We start from the raw sequence: 22996 nt of genomic DNA, 5'->3' as shown, positions 1-22996 counted from the left end.
AAAGATCGATAATGAAAGATATAAAATTACAGCCTTTTTTATCGCGTATATAATCGCTCTGATTCTTGATCAGACAAGACAAACGTCACACGAAAGATTGAAATGTTTGCACGGCTAAATTAATTTAACTGAATGGATTCACAGATGACCTTGATATAACGAGATAGAAATTGACGTACTGTCTATCAATATTACGATAAAAATAATTTCGAGTGTAAAAGGTTAAAGCGACAAGAATGGCAAAATTTTATATTCGTCACATTATAAAAATTTTTTTTCTAACCCGTCCTTGTTATGCGATCCATCTCTAGATCATGAATCGATGTAACGAGAGAGCGGAACTTTTTCTCTTCCATAATGCGTCATGAGCAGCTACTGAAATAGCAGGATAATAAATGCGTATAAGATTTGTCGAATCGCGTGTGTGTGAGAGAAAGAAAGAGAGACCTCGTGAATCATATCAAGAGTAGAAAGAGCTATTGCATCAAATGTGTTAATGCAATACGCTTTCTTTGAACAATTTGATAAAATCATGTCTATCTGGATTAAAAAAAAAATATATATATATATATTTAAAGTCTTCAAGTCTTCAAATTAATTAATGATCGTTGCGTAGACGTGATAGCATTGTCCAGAAAATTCAACAATTTCAAAAAACGTTATCGAAAAATCCCTTACTATTGCAAAACCTTTAAAAACTCACAGCACTTTGGATCTCTGGTTGATATTATTCGATTTATACAAATTAAATACTTTAAAAACACTCGATCTGATTAATTTTTTCAGGTAAAGTTTAAAAGGCTAACATATCTTATCATTTATATAAATTACAGTACTGGCAAAGATTATTGCATCACTTGCAGAATGAGGAACGTCGTTATACTTTCATTGAAAGAAATATTACAGAATTTTATAAGTATTATTTTTATACCTCGACGAGAATACTTCGGAAAAAAAAAAAGCAGAGAACTAAAATAACGTGTTCAATTTCCTATCTCTGGTGACAACGCAACAATTTTGGTTTATAGTAATTATTTTAATTTCAATTAAATGGTGTCATGTGTCGTCAACGGACAAGAATATTATTTCCATTCACATTTCTCTGGAGTGAGCAATATTTAATACCTAGTCGTAGCTAATAACATATAACAACTGCGTCGGCAACAAAAAAATTAATTTGATTGGGAAGGATAATAAAGACCAAAGGTAATTCTTTTAAAATAATCTCTTATGTTTCTCTCAAATTCGGTAAAGATTCTATATCATATAAAGCGTGTCGAAACATTTTGCGAGTGCCAAAACGGGCATTTTTGTGTTGTTCGGCGCGCTTCATATAATCTATAGGCATGTGTGTATATTATACAATATTTAATACAATAATTCTTTCTTAACATAGAAAAAAAAGGGGATTCGTATCTCGATGCCTTTCTCTCGCACTCCTCGAACACTAAGATCATACAGAACTATTTCACTCTCATTCTCCGATACTTCGCTGTGAATATTTACACATATGTTCGCGCGCACCCGCATACACACACTCACACGCGCGCGCTTTATTTTTCTTCCGTTCGTTTCCTCTCGATAAATCACATTGGCGGATGTGGTCATTTCGGATGAAACTCGATAATAAGAAAGAAAAAGCATGTAATAAAAGACAGTATTAATAGCCTTATCGCAATCGTTTGCAACATGAAAATACGAATAAGCCGTTCAAATTCTGCGACTACCGCGTTTTTGAGTCGCCAACACGGTCGAAAGAGCTCCATTCTATTTTTTTTTTTTTTCTCTTCGATATTAATTACGTAGGTACAAATAAACGAAGAATAGCATGTCGATAAGCGTCGGATAGCGGAGTCTTCGACCGTGCGAGAAACTCAACTTTTCTACGAAGAATGTGATCGGGAAGGCGTAGATGACCGCGCGCACGAAGTCACGCTAAGTCTTCTCATCCGGGATCAGTGAATCTTCATATCACCGCGACACAATAGAGCAATAAATAGAGAACAGTTAAAATACTGATATTGCACGCGAGGAGGACACTGATACGCTATTTCCGCACAATTTTCACAAAAATACAAGACGTCTTTTGGTTCTGATCTCTCCCCGCGCGTGAACTGTAAGGCACGAACAATTCAGAAGGCACCTGACGAATTTAGAACGCGAGTTTATCGTTGTAAATTGATCGTATCAAAATATAAATTTCGATTTATATGTATATATAAATTTACCGGCTTTTTTCTCTCTTTCTGCACATACACATACATATATATATCATACATATCATATGTATTACGTGTGATATATATAAACTTTCTTTGTACACGTATAATACGAACATTATGCATATAACATATTTACTTGTGTGTTGTACGGACTATAAAACGCGGGGGCTCGCCCACGGAACTCCCCCTTTTATGCACTTAAAAAATATTGCTTGTATACGCTTTATGCCTCTCGTTAACAGACTCTTGTGGGCTGCGGTGTGACATACGTACTACACACACACACACAAACACAGATGCATTCGAGCACACGCGCGCACAAAACGCTACCCGATGACAATTTATTTTCGCCGCACGATCGAAAATTTTTCTTCGCCAGTCATACCCTTATCATATAAAATGTATTATGGCATTATGTAATTTATTATGGCTTACCATTACGCTAAGAATTTTTTTTTTGTCGTACACTAAAATGTGTCCGACTTTGATAAGCGATTGCGAAGAAGGTACGAACCCATTTTTCTTTACTCCAACTTGTTTTCGCTCTCAGACTTTGTTGGCGAATTGTTTCAACGATAAGAAAGAGATATATTCCTTTATGCACGATAATAAATCAGCGAGTTGAATAATTTGCATCGCACACTTTCCGAAATGCGAAATCTTCGCTGAAATTTGATTAGAGAAAATATATATTTATATTCGAACGGACATGTATGTAGAGCAGAGAAACATTTTTCGATGCAAAATGACACGATACGTAGCTCCATGGGAATAGTTACTATAATTATTTTGTCGTGAATTTATTATTCAAGAGACTATAAATTAGAGCTCGGTACGAAGCGATCGCGTAGGCAATCGCGCTGGATAATGCCACGCCATGAATGAGCTCGATTAAGCGTGAATATTGAAACATTAACGTAACTGCCCTGTCTGCGGCAGTGATTTACAAAATTGCCCTTCTTGCCTGTCGCCTGGCAACCGGCATGATTGTTTAGAAATTCACTCTACATCAATTTCCTCGGTTTCGATAATTAAAATATTAACGATCTCGATGGATCGCAATCTCACTACTATAATTACTTCTGCTTTAAAACGTTTACTTTAAAGTGCTTCGGAATTTGATCGTTTGATACGAGGAAAATAAGGAAAATCCACGTTATTCTACGATATCGCAACATTCTCTTTACAGTCAAGGAAGATATCTTTTACAATCTGACATGTGCTTCCTTACGATCTCAACTAACGATGATTCATAAAAGTTTCCCTCTGATAAATTCGCCAGCGAAGTCAAACACGAATAAAGCTTATCTCGCGGATCGCAATACATCTTGTTCCCAGTGCATTTGAAACGAGAATTTATTTCATATGAAAGACATTTACCTATTGTTACAACTCGGCTATTTCCCACGATGTAAAATTAGAAATAAAACGTTTAAAGTAAAAAAAGTCTGAACTCTTCGATTTTACAATCTTTTTTTTTAACTACGTAGACAATGGTATAAAGAGAATATTATATATTTAATTCAAAGGTAACTCGATGCAGAAATTTAGTTTTTTTCCTTGTTTGAGTAAATAAAAAATATAATTGCCGATGTCTCGTACCAAGAAAATTTTCATAATTCGAGCGTGAGTTGTACACAGGCAATTGAGGAGTCATTATAATAATCACTTTTAACTTGATCTACGCTAGATACTAATTCTATTTCGAATAATATTATTCTGTAATATTCAACGATATACAAATTGATATACGCATACTGATTTTGTCTTATCGTGCACGAGTTCCGACGCACGACGCTTCGTACTCGTAATTGTACAATTAAAACACGAAAATATTTCGTATAAGGCACGTGACTCTTTCAGAGCCGTTCCCGTATGTCTTTCATAGTTTTTTTAGCCCACCTCGTTAAACTCTTACTATCAACTAGCAAATTAATTACTATCGCGTTGCGACAAATATGCAATGCTCCCAGTCGTTAATACTTTTTTAATCGAACGATCATCTGGTAAACTAATTCGAAGAGAGGAGATGCACAACGAGCGAATCCATTCACGCTTTCTATTATCGTCTAAAAATATTAATATATATATATATTTATATATATACGTCTTTATCATGCATAAAAAATGATTCACATTTTGTCTTACATAGATAAGAAGAAGGCACGAAAAGTGGTCTCCGCGAAAATTGTTCGTTTCATTTCGATTTGCTATCCTTTCGATTTCTTACTTTTTTTGTTCTTTTTCTTTTTTTTTTTCCTTTTTTTTTGATACTTTTCCAGATGGAATCATATACAAAAATAGATTATCTTTCCTAAATCGATTAAACTCTAGATACTTTAAAATAATAACGCTATAGTTTTACTATGTTACGTTAATAATAATAACACTATAATACATATTCCCATTGAGATGCACTGCACAACTTTTCGGTGCAATGGGAATTTAATCATGTCATTCTTTTTTTTTTATCGGTTTTCTTCTTTCGTAATTTACATATATACATATTTACACGCAAGTCATTTAAGAAAACAATGAGAACGCGAGAGCGAGAAGTAGACAGCGAGAGTGTCAAACGATAAGAAGAGAGATGATAAAGGTTTATTGTATACTAATGTGGTACGCGTGTAGTACATGTGCGCACATGGAAGAAACTGTTTGAGCAATTAAGTGATTTCTGCAGATCGTACGCATATTCACGACTAAGTGACGAACGCAATCGCACGACCAGTTCGCGGAAAGCTATGGGTGGCATCCTACCAAGAAATCGAGCTATCATCGCCTGTCGGCGCACAGCCTTCCTTCCGTAGAAAACAGGCAAAATGGAAGAAATACGACCTGAAAGCACGTAGTTTTTGTCCCCGGGTTAGTGCAACGCATCTGTATAGCACGAAATACAATGTCTATAGAACAAAAAAAAAAGAAAAAAAAAAGGGGAGAAAAAAAGGGAAAGGACCAAAATGAAATTTTACAAGCTGTAAATGTCTTGCGTAAGGAGTTGACCATTCGTCGCATTTACGGTAGCTTTCGGCTGGAATATTTCTTTTCGCAAACTGGTCGCGCGAATTCGCCGCATCAAAACTTCCTTTCGACGCAACGCGAACGGCTGCATTTTCTCTGACATAATTCTACAATTATAGCAAACGAATCCGACCTCTAAACGGCCTAGCTGATAATCACCGGTTTCTAATCTCGATGATAAAAGTGGCGGAAAAAATGTTAGGATATCTACAGAATTTTTCAAGAGGAACGAAAGGACGGGGGAGAGAGGGAGAGATGGAGGGAGGGAGATTCGAGCAGATCTGGTGGAGTTAGAAGACGCTTGTCGAGGACGCGACTATGTATAATCTCCTTCCACGCCTCGGGTCGTCCAATGGCCGATTAAGACTTTATCGCGATGTACAGCGCGGTACCGACGATCCGTGGAAACGATAAATGCTTACGTGGTCGGCTACGTGTAGTAGATCACGCACCAATCGATCCTTCGCCGGCGCATTCTCACTCAAGGAAACCTGCGGCCCGATTTTTACGCCCTCCAAACTAATTGACTGCAGCAATCTGATCGTTATCATATTTTTTTTTTATGCTTGAAAAAAAAATGTAGTGTTGAATAAAAGAAAAGTGGGCACGGTCGGAAGCTCATAAATCTGCAATTTAGTAATAAGTGGAAATTCGAAAAAAAAAAAAATTACATGTAGAGTGAGGATACGCTGACGAACGCACTTCTTTGCGGGAATGTGTACAAGTCTAAATCAGGCCGCCAAGATACAGGCACTTGTAAATTAAGCTCGACGTCATAATGATTGTGATTTTGACTCTCGTTGAAATTACAAATTATCTGGCAATTATTATTATTAATATTACTGTTGTTATTATTGATAGTATGGTGACTCATAGGAGATAAATCATTTTGAACGGCGCATTTTTTCAAAGGTTTACTCACGGGATTATCTAGGTAGGGCTTGAAAGTGATGGCATCAGGATTATTCGAAGTCGATACAGTACCGATTGATTGATTGATCGCCTTCGTAATCAATTCCGTTTGAGAGAGTTCCCGTACCAGCTTCGGTTTCACGAGACAAAGAGGCGTGTCTTGAGGCACATCGTAGGAGTCGTCCACGTCCGAATACCTCTCGCAGAATCTTTTCGGCGACGGCATCGCGTCGTAGCAGGAAGCGAGCGTGCAATGCTGCCTCTTCAATGGTGAAAATCTCTGCTCGCATCCCTCAGAAAAATTGGAGACCACGGAGTTCGCTCTGGACGAGTAACAGTACGTTTTAATCGGAGGCTCTGTATAACAGGATTCTCGTAAGGATTCTTGATAAGACGTCGTCGACGTTGTGGTATGACTGTCCACGGAGCAAGATAAATTTCTATAGGCCGCCGCGGACTCGATCTCAGAGGATGGCTCCATTCCAGCGCAGTTTTGATAACCCGAGGGATGCTGGGAAGAGGTTAAACCAACGTCATGACTCGTGCTGTGTGTCGGCGACCGTTCGTGCTCCATTTCGAGTCGGTCGCGCAGCAACGACAACGACATACAATTCGTAACTTGCAACGAACCGTAACTCGCCGTCGTCGTCAGGTCCAACGGTGAATCACCCTGAATGTCGTTGCAGGCGGCATCCTGGATGGGTCCCAATCGCTGACGTGAATCTCCGCGAAGAGCGATGCCATCTCTCAGCTCCGCCTCTTGTTCCAGCCACTTTTGTACCTGGCGGCGATTTATACCGAATTTTCTTGCAGTAGCCCGCTGATTTTCCTTCACTTCTTTATCTCGATGGAAAGCGTCGAGGACGTCGAGCTTGAAGCGCAGGGGGAACGATCGCCGGCGGGTGAAATTGCCGGATGAATTTAGGCTGTTGGAGGAAACGAGAGGATCCATCTCGCTGTCCGACCAGCTGCTCCTGGATCTTCCGGCGCTGACGGAATCGCGAGGGCTCGAAGGCAGCGAGTAACCATTGCGATCGTACATAGGGCTTATCGGTCCTGAACTATCGGGTGACCCGCCAACAGGTGGTCGTTGATAGTCGGCGCACGGAGATGCGGCCGCTTCCTCCCCTTCGTCATACGCCTCTTCGTCGTCCAAGTGCACTTCTTTTTTTATCAGCGTCTTGCAGTATTCCGCCTTTTCTTGCATTTCTTCCTCCCGCTTCTCTTCGGCGCGCTGCGTCGTCTCCTCCGACTCTCTCTTTTGCTCGTGCAGCAGCGATGGGATCGGCTTCTCGGAATCCAGCGGCGGGCACGTGTGTGCGTGCTCATGAGCGTGCACGTGCAAGTACGGGCTCGCGGGAGCTCGTGAGGAATCAACGAAGTGAACGGACGATGAAGAACCACCGCCGTCGGCGCCCCGATGCGACACAGGCGAGAGCGAGGCCCGCTGGCCGGTAGGAGAGACCGTTGGTTCGTACAGGCCTGACGTCGCCGCCGTGTCTGGACTCGCTGGCTCTGTCTTTATCATCGACGGCGCTAGCAACAGGCTATACGATCTTCCGTCAAATGAATCAACGCTTCCATAATTCTGCTCCCGCTGTTGCGAATGGCTCGGCGAACGGCTGTGCGCGCTGCTACTGATCTCGTTCACGTTGTATCGGTGATCCTGGTGCGACGAGTGGTAACTCGTCAACGTTTGATATACTTTTACCTCGTTCCTGCCGCCAAACGCCGATACCTCCGCGTCCCGCTGCCCGTCCCCGTTCAAAACGTAATAATTGCGATCTTGATCCGCCTGCGTGTCCGAGTATCCGCTGACCTCCGACACGTGGCCTCTGTCTTCCTCGAATAAACGATGACGCTGCTCCGATGAATATTCCGGATAGCCTACGGACGTTAAACATAAGGGTAAAACCGTACCGGTCGAGGCAGTCTGAAGGCTATATTGGGGCGAAGAGGGTGCAGTACCATGCGGAGGATGAGAAGGTGGGGGCCCTTGCTGTGCAGTCAGCTCGTCGCCGTGCTGTCTGGCGAGGTTGAGGTTCAAGGCCGGCGTTGCTGGAGTCGCGGTATTTCCTGCGGCTTCCGCCGCGATGCTCTCCGATTTAGAAACGCTCACGGGAGAGGCGGTCGCCGACGAAGCGGCCCTGGTATTCCCGTTTTCAACGCTGTTCCTGAGCTGCTCCTCGCACTGCAGCCATTTTTGTATCTGCCGACGATGAATGCCGTATTTTCTCGCCGTGGCACGCTGATTCTGCCGACAGTCCTTGTCGTGCCTGTACGAGTCCAGGACTCTGATTTTGAAGATCGTCGTGAAGATCCGCCTGGTGCCCATGACGCCCACGGACTTTCGCATGTTCTGCTGTTGGTGTTGCTGATGCACTGACTGCTGATGCTTCGAGTGAATCATTTTCACCGAGTTATCCTCACTGAGCATTTCACTAGTAGTTTTTACTCATTAAATATTACACACACATAACTCTCTCGCACCGGCGGCTAACGGGCGTGAAACGTTGGTCACGGATTTAAGTGCGGCGACGACGCTGGTAACAGGTTACTACGAATTTCGAAACCGGCACTGTCAACGACGCGCGAGACTACCTTAACGCTTAACATTGCACGATGCGATCTGACCGTGCGGCGCCGGAGTTCCTTTTAGGTCTTGGATGCCGTAACTAATTTTCATCCCCACCGGACGAATCCGCCGCTGCTTCTCACTGGTCTTTCCCCTCCGCTTTATCGCCGTCTCTCGCGCTCTCGTGCCACGGAGTCAGCCTCGTCGCACTCCACGGCCTCTCTTCCACGTACCCCCACTCGCTCGTCACGCCGTCTGGTGCTGTCTCCGTTCAATGTCCACGCTCTCGTCGGCTCGCCTCTGTCCGTCTAATGGTCGCCCCCTCGGCACATCATTGCCCCATTCGTACGGCACGCTGTTCTACCACCGAAGGCGGCTACCAGTCATTCTTCTTTCTCTATGCCAGCGATCTAACCTTCTCTCTTTCTGCGGGGATCTCTCGTCATTCTGCCTCGATCGCCTACCTAACTGCCCGCAGGCATAGACATCCTCCACCCTCCTCTCCTCCACTCTCCCCTCGTCCTCTCCTTTCTCTCTTCCCTTTCACACCTCAGCGCCGTAAAACTCCGCCATTTTGTGGGCTCACTTCCGTTAATGACGCGCGCGGGAAACGTCACGCCGGCGTGACGACGACGCTCTCGGCGCCATGTTGTCTGCTGCGAACGTCTGCTTTGCCCGCTTGCGTGCCGCTTAGCAGTTCGCTGCGGCAGCCAGCATGGAGCCCCGATTTTTGCTCGCCTTTCTCCTCGAGCTTATCCCGTCTCCGTTCGACTTTTTAAAGCGCGAAGTCGAACACGCGTGGAATGTAACATTCCGGACTTTGTCTTTTTTTTTTTTTTTTTTTTTTTTTTTTTTTACAATTTATTATGCGACGTACACAGGGGATCGGCTGACTTTAAAAATGGAAACGGTACCGCTGCGTAAAATTGAAATAGATTCGCGATCAATCCCGATGCCGTTCTTCGAAAAGCTAGAAACGTAATTCGGATCAGGTCGCGAACGTACGTCGTTCTACGAACAATACACGCGCCACATGCACCGCCCGACACAGGAACTTTTGTAGCGAGGTAAAGCGGCTAGTGGGTGAGGGGATTTTGCCTTCCAGGAAAAACGCTTATGGCTTTACGGCTAATGTTAGGCTTATTGAATTAGAAATCGCCTATCTTATAACTCTACGGTGAAGTGGAATTAGAATTATTTTCTGCAGTTGAAATTCTAATAGCCCTTCGGCTCGTCATTAAATATCATTTATGCATTCACAATATACATATATATTTAAAAGAAAAAAAAAAAAGAAATAATTGCGGCGTTTATTTGCTTCTCTTTATCTCTCCACTTTCTTATCGCCGAGGTTGGCTTTGAATGAAATTTTGAGGTATACGATAGCCCTCTTGCATATGCGCCGCGGAATGAGATCATGTTGTTTTTGTGGCGTGAGCCGACAGTTAATATGTTTAGCTTCACGCGCCGTTGCCATGTCTCTTCTTTTAGCCGCACGTAGGCCGCAACGCGTACGAACGCGCGCGGAGAGAGACCCGCGAGGCAATGACGCAAGCCCGTATATACTTCGATGAACGGAGCGCGCGAGCAAGATAGACCGATAAAAAGAAGCGGACCGGAGGCCTCGTAAATTTCCACGATTCGCGCCACCGGCAGAAAACCAAGGATGCCGACGAATTCCCTCGCGGTTCCTCGAAGAGGCCACCCTACTCCTATTTCCGAGAATCACGGCGGCTATTCTTGCGCCCGCTCATCACCGGCAAGGCGAGGCCCCTTCTGCCGCTTTTGAACGGCGTCCTCTCCGCCGTGCGGCGAGAAGGCACCTGCCCTCCTCGCGCGGATCGGCCTTCGTGGTTATATAGGCACGACTCATCGCCCAAGTATTTCACTACCTGCGTCCGTGAGAGATCTTCCGCCGATGCGCTACGTGACCAATTGATAATATCAATTGCATCGCGGCAGCGCGTCAGGCGTGTTCCGTTTCGAGTGGTTTTTTTTTTTATTAAAAATTATTTCTACTCGGCCGCGCGCATTGTCGTCGATCTCGAAAACCGATGGCAAGACCGCCGCCTTGTCCGACTTTTTCTTTTTTCTTTTTTTTTTTTTTTTCTTCTTTTAATTATTTTTTTTATCTATCTCTGCCGTACGTCTTATCTCGCGCGTTCTAGCGGGCGGAACGGAGGAATTCGCTGGGAGTAATATCGGCGACAAGTATTATGAGGAAAACATCGAGGCGGCAGCAGCAGACCGACAGTCGCCTAGTGCGGCACGACGGCTGGCACGGCTCGTCGGATTTGTCCTTGGGGCTAAAGGTAGGCGCAGCACGAAGACAGAAAACGTGGCAACGCGGCAGGCGCCCCCTCTTTTGTCCGCCGGCCGGTCTTGCCAGACAGGGTGTCGCCAGCCTCGGTCGGCCTGGTCGTCCGGGTTAGCGCGAGGGACGAGGAAAGGGAGAGCCCGGGCGGCGAAGGAAAAAGAGAGAGAGCTCGCGTCCGTGTGCATGCGCTCGTATGCGATAGAGCAGCACTCTAAGAGCGAAGAGACGCGCCGCAGGGGGAATCGTTCGAACGGCGGACGCGGGGGAAGCAGAGGGGACGAGGGAGACAGGCGTATGGTTCGTAGCCTGTACGAGAATCGCTGTGTGTGTTATAGGATCGGTCATGGACCTACATTCACGCAGGCCAGGCGTGTTTGAAAACTCCGCGTTCTTCTGGAATGTGGCTCGCGGAGCCCCCTTCGGCAACCCGCCCTCCCCCTTTCACCCCGCGCGCTCGCCGGCCCGGCGAGTCGCTCCTTAACGCGGTGGACGTTGCTCGGACGCCTACCTACGGTTCCCCCCTTCCTGCCCCGCGCGCGTCCTTCCACGATATATCCCTCCCCCCTCTGCCCCTCCGTTCGCTGGTCGCACCGACGCGGCCACCAGCTTGGCGCCCCAAATAGTCGCGTAACCAAAGACGCGCCTCTGGCCTGGCTCGGTCGCGCCAGACTTCTCGGCGCCCAAATGATGTACGCCAACCGTTTCCGTCTCTCTTCTTCCCTCGCGCTCTCGCACGCGGCTTTTGTAACCTCCGCTTTCCGCGCCTCGCCCTCCGCGTACTTATGCGCGAGCACGGTCAGCAGGAAGGAGGCCTCCACGGGTACGATAAGGAACGAGAAAGAAAAGCCTGACGGGTCAAGCTTCTATTTACCACGGTACCGCGCGATATTTTTCGCCTTCGGACTAGCCCCGGTCGGCCGCGTCTTTTATTCGAACGACAAGTTGCATACGTAAATGCACCAGAGATAGAGCAAAGAAAGGAGCGAGAACGCCCGTGATTCGCGAAATCGCGTCAAGCGGCTTTTCGATTTTCTCCATTCCACGGGCAAAAGGATCTCGTTGGCGAAACGAGACCGACGGTCGCCTTCGAACGCTCAACTACGGCACGGCAGACGGTCTGCTTTTACTGATTTAATGATCGCCGTCTGGTATTCCGTTGCGTTTTCGTCGCGCCGCAAGATTTTCCGCGTGCATGCGCCCCGTATTTATAGTTCTAACATATATTCGCGGCTCGCATCGGGCATCGCGCGGGTAATTCCATCGAGTGCCGCTCGATAACAGCGGGCGGACTGTTCCGCGGAAAGAATTCGTGAACTATGACACATTGCGAATGGTAAATGCGATAAGCGACCATGGCCGTTGGAGAGTAACTGCACGTACGTGCACTCACCGTCAGGAATGGCGTTCGTGGTGCTGCGACGGCGGCTTGCGTACGTGATCTCGGCGCGGTGTGCGTCAAATCTCACACGAAGCGCGAACGTAGATACGCCACGGAGCACCGGTCAACGAGGACTGAGGGGGGAACTACTACTACTACTACACTTTTTCTCACGTACTCGGCGGCCGAGAGAGGGCGAAGTCACTTACGCCAGCCGCCGTCGCCGCTCGTCGCGGCGAATGCTATATCTGCTTTTCGTACTCTCATCTTTTATCGATGCGTCAATACACATCAATCACACATACCCTATTCATATGCGCGGAATGTTTCAATAATTAAACTCGGATCAGCTTCGAAACAATCCTTTCTCGTTCCCTTACGATCTAATTTAGTTTGGCAGCTGTTCGCCGGAAAGCGTCCGCAAGACCGTCTCGTGAGAAATAAAAGAAAAATATATTTAAAGAGACGCGTTCATAATGCAACCCATCTTGCGCAAGTGAACTTGTTTACAATCGCAATTTACAAACACTTTAGAGTCACGTAAAATTTATCACGCGGTCCGAACCTTAAACGCGTTGAAGGCGCAATCCGATCGTCGATCAAGCAAATTTTACAACTTTTCCCGTGTAAATAAATCAAGGAGCTGGTCGAACGCCAGGGAGCTATCACGCCAAACTCATGACTAATCGTTCCGAATATAGAAGCTCATATTGGTGGTACACGCGCGTGTACGTTTATTATTGCAATGAGCAATTATAGAACGATATTGTTTGACACAAATAAAGCAACTGCGCTTGTTTAAACAACGCCATAAGAAACACGAGCGTCTATATCGCGTTCGCTTACATTCTCCGTTATTTGTTAGATAATAATAAAAAAATGTACTTAGCGTTAAGTGACATTCCTAAAAATTTATATTAAATCGTACGTTATACGATCATTTATTAGCGAGGATCTATCGTCACGTCTTACGTTGGCAAGATTTTCTGTAGATAAAATAACACCTTTTTACCGTTGTCGTTTTTTAACGGTCCGTCGACAAGGTAGATCGCCATCCGTGGAAACGTTCGTCCCCTGCAGACGTTTTGCGCCGAAATTGTGGAGATTATTCCTTCACCCTCGTGGAATTTTTCTGCTTCCTCGATCGAAGTCTACGAAGAAGAAAGAGCGAGGGAGGGAAGAAGGGAGGAACATCGATGCGCGTTGAACTACCAAGTCTCGATACCGCGGCAAACAACCAGTCAACCTCGATCCGCCTTCACCAATGATAAGATAAAGGTGAGTGCGTGTGCGTGCCGACGTGCGTGTATCGGGCTAGTCGTAAAAACCGATCATCGGGTCGCGCGCCGCGGTTCCCTTCGCGTGTGTTGCGTGCACGCGTGCATTGCGCGCGCGTGTGTGCGCGTAACGTCGGTGTCGAGCGCCCACTCGGGCGATAAGAGATTTCTTCCTCGCGCTGGTTGCGGAATTTCTCTCGCTGCTTGCGTTGACCAGATCGCATCCATCCGCTTGTTCTTTTGTCCGCGCATCTGCTCGCCCGGATTCATTCGGATTCTCTTCGCGGTCTCGCGTGTCCGCCGGAGGGCACGCACGGAGAGACAGGCGGCGTATTCGCTTTCGTGACGCACGGACAGAGGAATCTCGGTGAAACGAGAGTTCCGCGCGGCCGGCCACTCCGCCTGCGAGATAGTCGCTGCGGGCTGCAGGTAGGCAGGTATGCGGCACGAGTAGGCGCCATCGCCCGACCGCCTACAGAGGAGGTGTATTTCCACGCGTTGGCGCACTCGGCCGCCCGAACGCGCCGCGTTTAATCTTTTTACACGTTGCGTAATCTGGAACGCCGGTCCAGCCCTCGCGCACTGAATAAACTTACAATATCGTATCCGCCCGGCGTCTCTTTTTCGCCTCGAAAACCGTCGCTAATTCTCGTACGCCAAACGAACACGAGCGTTTGTAGACTTTAGATTAAAACTTAATGAGTGCACGTATGCGATGAATACATGTCTTTATTTTATCGCCCCGTATCGGCTAAAGATAGCCGGCTGTTCGATTCTTATTAGCGTTTACGTTCTAAATTGCTTTTCCTATTTAGACCAGGACGTAGACTATCTAATTTAGTTTTAAAAAACCGTACAAACATTCGGTCGTTCCGACCCTGGCGCGTGATTAGATTCGACGCTACGCACGCATATGCGACACGTAATACACGGTGCATGTGTGCACGCATGCATTAGCACGTCTGTGCGTCCGTGCACATATATCGCCCAAATAAATATATGCGACTGATGTGTATCGATGCGTAGGTGTTAACTCCTGAATGCCACTGCACAGTCCGACTTAATAATATTAATAATAATTTTAATAATAATAATATATATAAATATAAATATATACATTTTGTAAATTGTTTGTATACCATAAGGAGTCACACTCACAAGCATTTCTAAATAAATTAATGTTTTAACGCAGTACGAACTTAATAAAGATTTTAATAACTCTAATAAAAAGTTTGCGATCTTCTCTTCTATTAGCACGTCGAAACGTATACTGTGCACTTCAAGAAGTTTTTCGTGAAATCACATTGTTAACAAAGCTATGTTTTCTTAAATCTTTTCCTATCCGACCTTTTGATTTTTAAAACTGTTCAATTTCGATTGTGAGACCCCTTTAGAGCAAGCACCTTAACCGGAAGTCTTAATGTACTCCACTTAATTTATGCACTCATAATATTTATGCCAAAGTTTAAAAAAAAAAAAATATTCACTGAAGTGTTTAATATATTTAATTTAAAAACAAAATGAGGCTTTTGCTTTTTAATAAATATTTTGTAATTATATATTATGGCAGTATTTATAGCGTTTTTTATTAAGTTCATTAATTGAGTGGAGTTAATAAATTGGAAGAAAATATCATTGTTCTTATAGACCTATTCGGCCACACTTGTCTCGCCGATAGTACTGTTATACCTCGAGTATTTCTCGTTTTAACACTTTGATCGCGCACGGCTAAAATTTCGAGGGCCCTCGAGTTTCAGAAACACGAAGACAACTATCTACACTTCAGTAACTGAATTCTCGAGTGCTTCTCTTCTCTTATCGGTTTCAGTACTGGTACGAATTTCACGAGTAGAGGTACTCTCGCTTGTACGTCTTGAAAACTTTTGGCCTTCTCGCAAGTGATTGATACTTTAAAATTATTTTTCAATTGCCATTCAGCTAATTCCAATTAATTACTGTAACATTGATCTCTCTTATTAAAAATATAACATGAATAAAGTTTGTCGTTCGTTCTTCTCCACCAAGTTCTTTCTTCGTTCGTAAAAAGTATGAATCGCTTCGAGAAACTAAATCTAAGAATTTATTATTTTCTCAGCCATTCCCCCTTTTGTTCTTTCTTTCGTCTATGTTTACATGCTTAATCGCTATCTTAATGCTACATGTATAATTAAAAACGTTAGTGAAGCGTGAACCTTTAAATATCGCTAGTCTTGATACGGATTACAAATCGACCTCCGTTATCTGAAAAACCAGAATTCCGTCAATTCAGGCAGTGCTGAAAATTTCGCTTCGAGCAATGCAAAAAATAAATTCGCCGCTCGTTCCTGTTCTCCTTGCAACCCGATCAGAAGTAGCCACTAGAGGACACAGTTAGCTGTTTCTAAGAATATTCTTAAATAAAATTTACTCATTGCATTTTCAAGGTGGTCTTGGTCGCGAGTTAACTCCGCAAAATATGTCGTATGTGTACGTATGCGTGTGTTTGTATGAATGTGTGCGGAAGAGTCGGTCGCCAACTTTTCAACAAACACCTTCAAAAGTCCGACATGCGCAAACCGTCATTCAAATTTCAATCACAGTCGCTGATGTAGCATATTGTGCTTTCCTCATGCGTAAAGATAAATCACGACAGCAAAATTCAGCCGCGATTGCTAAGTCAACAGCACTTTAATAGCGCGTTTTGGCGTCCAGAAATAAGTATCTTATTAAGTACACGCATCTACCCACGAAGTGGCTGCATATATTAAACCTGACAGTTAACTAATATATTTAGCGTTTAACGAAAATGTAATATTGCACTATTACGATTCACGAATTTCGTTATATAATTTGTGATCTTAAAATATGTCACCTTCGTAAAAGTTACGATATTCATGAGGTGCTCCTTGCTAAATATTACTTCAGCTGAAAAGAGTCGAGTCATCCTCTCCGTTCGAGACCTTGAGCTCGCGTAGATGTTCGCAATACTTAGTACAAGAGATCCGTATAATCTTCATCGCGTCAGTCAAAGTACAATTTTTAAGGTTTATGTAAATTTATCTTCGCGCATTCGATTGACACCTTATAAATAATTCTTTTTAAAAATGTCGGCCTACAATGAAGCATTAGCGTTGCCGATGATATCGGCATTTGCTTGGATATTATATAATCGATTCCTATGATTGTTATCAATGATATGCATATATACTAAACGCATTAAGGATATTTCAAACGTGCATCATGATAATACGATCGCCTCTTTTGAATGATAATCTTTTATCTTTTATCTTCTCACGCGCGCGCTTTATCCATTGCAAATATAATGAAAATGGACATGTAATAAAAATGAGAGGACAAATATGAATCCTTTGATAATTTACGGTATGAGTATGCGTGTATGTGCATGGGAATGTACGTGTAAACTCTCGCACTCGTCGTCTTGTTATTTCGTTTACTTTTGCGAATGCGCTCTGCGGACGAGTCCTTTATATTTCTTTTTACGGCATCATCTTGCGAGGTGTCAGCCACTTCTTCATGTAGTAACAGAAAATCGTGGAGATGTAGATAAGTACCAGAAGAGCACATGTCACCCCGAGCGCCAGCACCGAGGTTTTCGTTGGACAAGGCTCGACGATGGTCACAGTTTTGTCTAAAAATAAAGTATAATAAAATATCTGGATATCTTAATATCGTGTTCAATTTATTAGGGAATTACACTTTTGCCGGATCTCGAATGCGAATCGTCCCGCGTGAATCTTACCTGCTTCGTTAAAATCTATGCTAGCGTCGTTTTTCAAGAATTCGGACTGCTTCTCATCACCAAAATCAAGCACCAAGATCTCTTGAGACAAAGTCATATCCTCGCCCTTTTCTTCCGTTGAGTTTGCAATACTTCTTCTACGTCTTTTGCCCCACGATTCCACGGATTCACGTCCCCACTCACAAACAGCCTGGAATGAAAGAAATTAATGAAGAACATTTTTCTTGCAATGAGATGAATAAAAAAGTTAATTAACTACCGGTTCGCAAGGTCCCAGACAGTACTTGACGTTGCACTGGAAGATCACGCCGTATGATTCGGTGAACCTAAAGGCCTCGTATACAGATTGCAAAGCGTTACCATCGGGTGTAAAGCTCGGGAAGATGGAAGGATCGACGGGACATCTAAAAATTTAAGTACCAAGACTGTTGTAAATTTCTGATTTTTTTTTTGTCAAGCAACGAGAAATGTTAAACGGAATAAAATCGACCTACCCTTCGTCGTCGATAATTTGAAACGTGCTTTTCGAGTCCTTTGCCATAGCTACGCAACTGCGGGCGAAAATTCCGTAAGGAGCTGGATGTAAAATATTAATATCAACGTTAAAATAGCCGTCAAAATGGTTATTAAATTAGTTGACAATTTTTTCCTTTTTAAGGAGAATTAATTTATTACAAGCGAACTTACTGTCTTCCGGGATTTCAATTCTAAACGTCAGTTTGTCACCAATCCGTACAGTTTCCACCTCTCGCGATCGGCTGTCGAGAATCCGAATCCTCGGCGGAGGAGCTTCCGGTGCACTGGTGATACTGATCATTTCCGGGTCTCGGATCGGCATCATACCGAACGTGATGTTCTTCGAGGACATATCGTACGTACATTTGACTTTGTAGATTTTGTCGGCCTTCGTCATTACCACGGAGTGGTGTTGCAATACGACCGTGTTTGAATATATTCCAGTCTGAAAACCGTCACGCTGCCATGGTGAAAAGAAAGTACAGACAGAGATTATGTACTCAAAGAAAGGAGGGTGTGCGTCATTGTAAATTTTTTATGGGCGTCATAAAAAATGTACAAATGCGGAAAACGTGTCAGGTTAGCTCGGGTTAGACCTTAGATTTTATTTTTCGGCTCTCCTAATAAAAGGACAGATATTAGAATATTGGACGTGTGATAGCGTTTGTATTGTGCTAATTGTTTAATTATTTCTGTTCTATGTATAAGCATGCGTTTAAAAATACTGAAGACGAAAATTATAACTGCAATTTTGTAATTCTCCAAAAAAAAAAAATACTAATAAAATCCTATTAAAAAATTACTTTAATTACAGGAAAACATTCGCAAGTGCAGTTACAATATTTTCTTCATCTCGTATAATATCACTTACCACGCTCTGAGTGTTGCAATCCTGCCCGCTCATGGTAAGATCAAGTCTGAAGAGATCGCTATTAATAACGTCAATATTGCAAGTCTCAGATCGCCCGAGAGCGTAGATACGACCATTGAAAGGTTTATTTGTGCGAACTTGAACGGCAATACGAGTGTCTTTGCAATCAACCGATACTGTAACATCAATTATTAGGATAATTAATATTTTTATTCAACATTGCGGTATTGTTAAAATATTAATTCTTACCGTCGTAACAAGTTCCCGTCTTGTCGCAATTAATGTCGTTGCGAGTGAGATTGTTTATCGTGGAATCTTCGGTCGTCTCAAAAACGACTGGCAGCGGGTCCGTTATCGGCCCGGTTCCCTCTAAAATAATATCACAGCGTGATTAATACACCACGTATTTAACATATTTTAAACAACTTTTTTTTTTCAACCTTCTTTATTTATTTATATCTTACTTTCGCAGAAGTTTTCGAAATAGGTGCCGACCCGTTCTCCATTATCGATCAAGGGTCTTTCTGCATTGAGATATGTCGAAGGCCCGTCCGGAAGAGTCCAATGATCCAAGTGGAAGAGCTGACAATTATAAGCCGATCCTATTGGTGCGCCGCGATAAAGGAAGGACCTACAAAGGAACTCGTTCTCGATTTCGCAGGCTAATCTGCAAGCGGATTCGCTTTGAACCTGCAGTTCCTTATCGGTGTAATAATGCAGACCCGCATATTGCGCAACCTTGTCGTCCGCCACGCCGATTCTGGGCATTTGGAAGATCCTTTGAGCCTTGCAGGCTTCCTTTCCTGTTAAAGTCCAATGTAAAATTTTTATTTTTTTTTATTTTCTTGAGAATGTAAAGAAATTTTTTTTCTCGCATTTTATTTAAGACCTTACCTTTCAAGCATAGATTTTCGAAGTAGTCCACTCCCTGCGCGTCTACGAATTGAACATATTGCCCCGTCGTCCGACGATCCGAATCACTCAGATGACACTGGAGCGTCACGTAATTATACTCCACGGAACGACAGGTAAAGCGATGTTCGTTTAAGCAAGCCGCGAGACAAGCTTCCTTTGTCGACGTGTAAATTAGTGCGTTGTCCAGCCCGCGAATCATTTTGTTCGGGATGCGCTCGAAGGCCCACGGTCGCAGACAAACATTTTCTAAAATAATATATGTCGATAAAGATAATTTTATTTCTCTAAAATGTGTCTCTAAATCATTTCTTTTTTTGTATGTAATAAAGAGTATGTAATAAAAGATAGGAACCGTCAACCGCACAGCTGAAAATTCTTTGCTGAAAAATCGTGTAAGATGCTGGCATGTGACTTGGCATCACGACCCGAAGTCGGTGATGACGCACGTAACTACCTATGCTTTTTGGCACACGAGCCTAAGATGTATTTCGGCCGAGCCTGTCCGGCGTTCCAATTTCTTTTGTTCCGCCCTCAAAACCGGCGCTAGAGTTACCGCCGATGGCGGAAGCAATGCCAACGAACTGCTGCGACGCGTGACTACTTCACGGATGAATCATCATCGGCCGTGCAAATTCCTGGCCGTAATCACCGACAAATCGCTCGTCCTGAACGAAACTTCATCGGACTGGCGAGGCGATAGTTATTTCATTAATCAATCGCGTGAAAAAAAAAATTTCCCGACGCTTCGCGTGATGTATTATCCGTTTCCACGAATTACCTGACATTACGTTCGGCAATCTTGCAAATGTTTATGTAAAAATCTGCTAAGTTTCGTGGCCGGCTTGGCCTGCAACGATCAATGAAACGAGGCACGTTCTTTCTCGAAATTTTCGCTCCTTCTCTTTCCAGTTTCAAGTCGAAACGGGTAGCGAGCGGTTTTATGACGAACAACTAAGTGCCTCACGACGCGGAACAGCTCGCCAAGAAAATCACCTTACTCGTTAAATAGACAACACGCAATTTCTTCAAGTGCAAGAAATTTTCCTCCGGAAACTCCCGCTTGGGTCCGCTATTTTAACATACGGAAGGATCCTCGTTGCACTAAAAGCGTTAAATTAAATCCGGCACCCGGTGATATTTCAGGCGTCGAAGAATTTCATGAAAATGTTACTCGTTAAAAAATATATTCGTCGAACTAAAAGATTAAAAAAATAAAAAAAAGATGCTGTGGAAAAATTATTGTATAGATCAATTGAAAGAAATAAGCTTCTTAATATATAAAAATCCTAAAACTGATTATAGATTTTGCGGAAATGAGAAAGTTTCTTTAGAGTTCTTTCATGTTTCAGCCTGATACGGCGTTTCCATAAATAACGAACTGCGGCGTACATCTGAAGATACTAAACAGGCTTAAACTAATATTAGAACCTTCTTTGAAACCTTCGGGAATTTTCAAGACACTCCTGCGGATCTGCAGGTAGCTAGGTTTGCGACAGCCTTTCTGTTTAAATGCGTTCGACATAGTTCCACGGATACCAGTACATTACTTGTGCAAGCGGCCAGTTCTATTGCTAGATTTTGCTTGTCAGCAAGAAAAACTACTGAAAAGTAAAAGCTATTTTGCACGAAGGGTCGAAAGACGAACAAAAGTTCAACTACCTGACCACCTGTGAGAAATAGTTTGTGGATTTTCTATGAAGGAAAAAATAACTAATATTCAAGTGCTAATATTTAACTTGAATTTATATCGTTTGCGATAAAAATTATTATAACGATTACTATAATATTAAAATTTTTAGAAAAAATTGCTTAAAAGTGTATTAATTTTCCACAGATATTTCTTAAGACAACGTAATAATATTACTGCGTTAATACACCCTACTTAACCGCACCGCCTCATTTACAAGAACACGTGACGTTTATTACACTTTCGCGTAAATCGAATTCCGAAGCGTTCTAAATAGCTCCACTTAACAGTTGCATTGTTTGTCTGGGCAGAAACCCTTTTCTCCGTTCGACGAAATTCTGCCAGTAAGCGTTCCCTTTGTAAAAGCGACTAGGTCGATACTCGCGAGTCTACTCACTTTGAGTTTAAAACTTAGATTATCGTATTTCACGGTCTACTCTTCGTACTATTTTGCCGCGCGCGTAAGCAGCCGTCTTTTCTATCGTAAAAATTTCAGCCTTGCGTAAATCATTTTTTGTTCATCAACTTTTTCTTTTTTTTTTCTTTTTCTTTCTTTTCCCATTTACTGCGTTTTCATCTGCCGCCTTCTTAGGCCTAGACTCAGAAGGCTTAACAAAAGCAGTGCGTTAAAAGATTCGAGATGCGAAACGAATGCGGGAGTCGAATGCATGCGCCAGATTCTTACCGGATCTTATCTGCAGTTTCGTCATGTAGTACATATTGGCGGCCCTTTGGGGCTGCGCGGCCGGATTCGTCGCGGCCGTTTCGTTTTGCAGCTGGCAGAGGGTATCCTGCATCGGCGCCAAGGGATTCACGACAAACGAGAACGCGGCGGCTTGACATTCCGCCTCCTCTCTGCACCATCCTTGGCACTCGTACAACGACAGATTCCTCACGCTGTAATAGGTGGTGCCGCGGTAATCGTAGTCGGTGAGCTTCTCGAACGCCGTCCTCGCTGAAACGAGCAAGTAATTTTTTACCTCCGCGGAATACGGATTTTAATTCGCATTGTACGAGTTATCGATAGGCTCCTGTAGGATTCTATTTGCGGCTTCTCGCCGGAATTCAATGGCGAAAGCCTCGACTTAATTTTAGAAAATACTTACCCAACGCGGCGTTACCGGTCGCCAAAAGTGCTGCGAATATCAGGCTCGCGGCCGCGGCCGCTACCGTCCGGATTGCAAACGAGCCCATCTGTAATGAGACTGTAAAAACTTCGGTTACAAAAAGCTGTAATTAGAAGGCTGTAATAGAGAGAGGCAGATTATTGTTCCCTCGAGTTTAACGCGGAACTCTGCTCGCACGTCGTCCCACGAGAAACGATATTTACGCGTCGAATAATTTAATTGTCATGATATATTGCCGCATAATTGGGCCCCAGTTTACGAGAAATTGTCCGGCTAACGAGCAGTCCGCAGCAATTAGCGGAGGATGAAAATTGGACCTTCATGGGCCTGCCGATCATATTGCAGTTACGTCGACTTTCATCGACATGTAAAACGGCATGCTTTATCGGTTAAACGAGAAATCAAACTAAAGCCGGGTTTCAGAAATTACTTACATTAG

General features: G+C 43.7%; 2 protein-coding genes across 3 annotated transcripts; both read right to left on the bottom strand.

Annotated features, from left to right (window-relative positions):
• Positions 1-1210: 1210 nt before the first annotated feature.
• LOC139103026 (uncharacterized) lies at positions 1211-9260 on the bottom strand. The gene is made up of 2 exons (XM_070657353.1): positions 8124-9260; positions 1211-8042 (listed from the first exon to the last, which is right to left on the bottom strand). Exons 1-2 carry the CDS (start codon positions 8590-8592, stop codon positions 5911-5913), a joined length of 2601 nt encoding a protein of 866 aa, XP_070513454.1. The 5' UTR covers positions 8593-9260; the 3' UTR covers positions 1211-5910.
• Positions 9261-14766: 5506 nt separating this feature from the next.
• Tyn (trynity) lies at positions 14767-22697 on the bottom strand. 2 transcript variants are annotated; one of them, XM_070656475.1, is made up of 11 exons: positions 22537-22697; positions 22116-22385; positions 19723-19989; positions 19293-19631; positions 19078-19197; positions 18829-19004; positions 18129-18417; positions 17936-18017; positions 17701-17845; positions 17442-17631; positions 14767-17330 (listed from the first exon to the last, which is right to left on the bottom strand). In XM_070656475.1, exons 1-11 carry the CDS (start codon positions 22622-22624, stop codon positions 17179-17181), a joined length of 2118 nt encoding a protein of 705 aa, XP_070512576.1. In that variant the 5' UTR covers positions 22625-22697; the 3' UTR covers positions 14767-17178. The 2 variants fall into 2 exon arrangements, with proteins under 2 accessions (XP_070512576.1, XP_070512577.1); XM_070656476.1 differs by having other exon boundaries at positions 18129-18402.
• Between the last annotated feature and the right edge of the window lie 299 nt (positions 22698-22996).

The sequence above is a fragment of the Cardiocondyla obscurior genome, linkage group LG05 (genome assembly GCF_019399895.1).
Source record: "Cardiocondyla obscurior isolate alpha-2009 linkage group LG05, Cobs3.1, whole genome shotgun sequence".
Classification (NCBI taxonomy): Eukaryota; Metazoa; Arthropoda; class Insecta; order Hymenoptera; family Formicidae; genus Cardiocondyla; species Cardiocondyla obscurior.
This window is presented reverse-complemented; position numbering and strand designations above follow the sequence as displayed.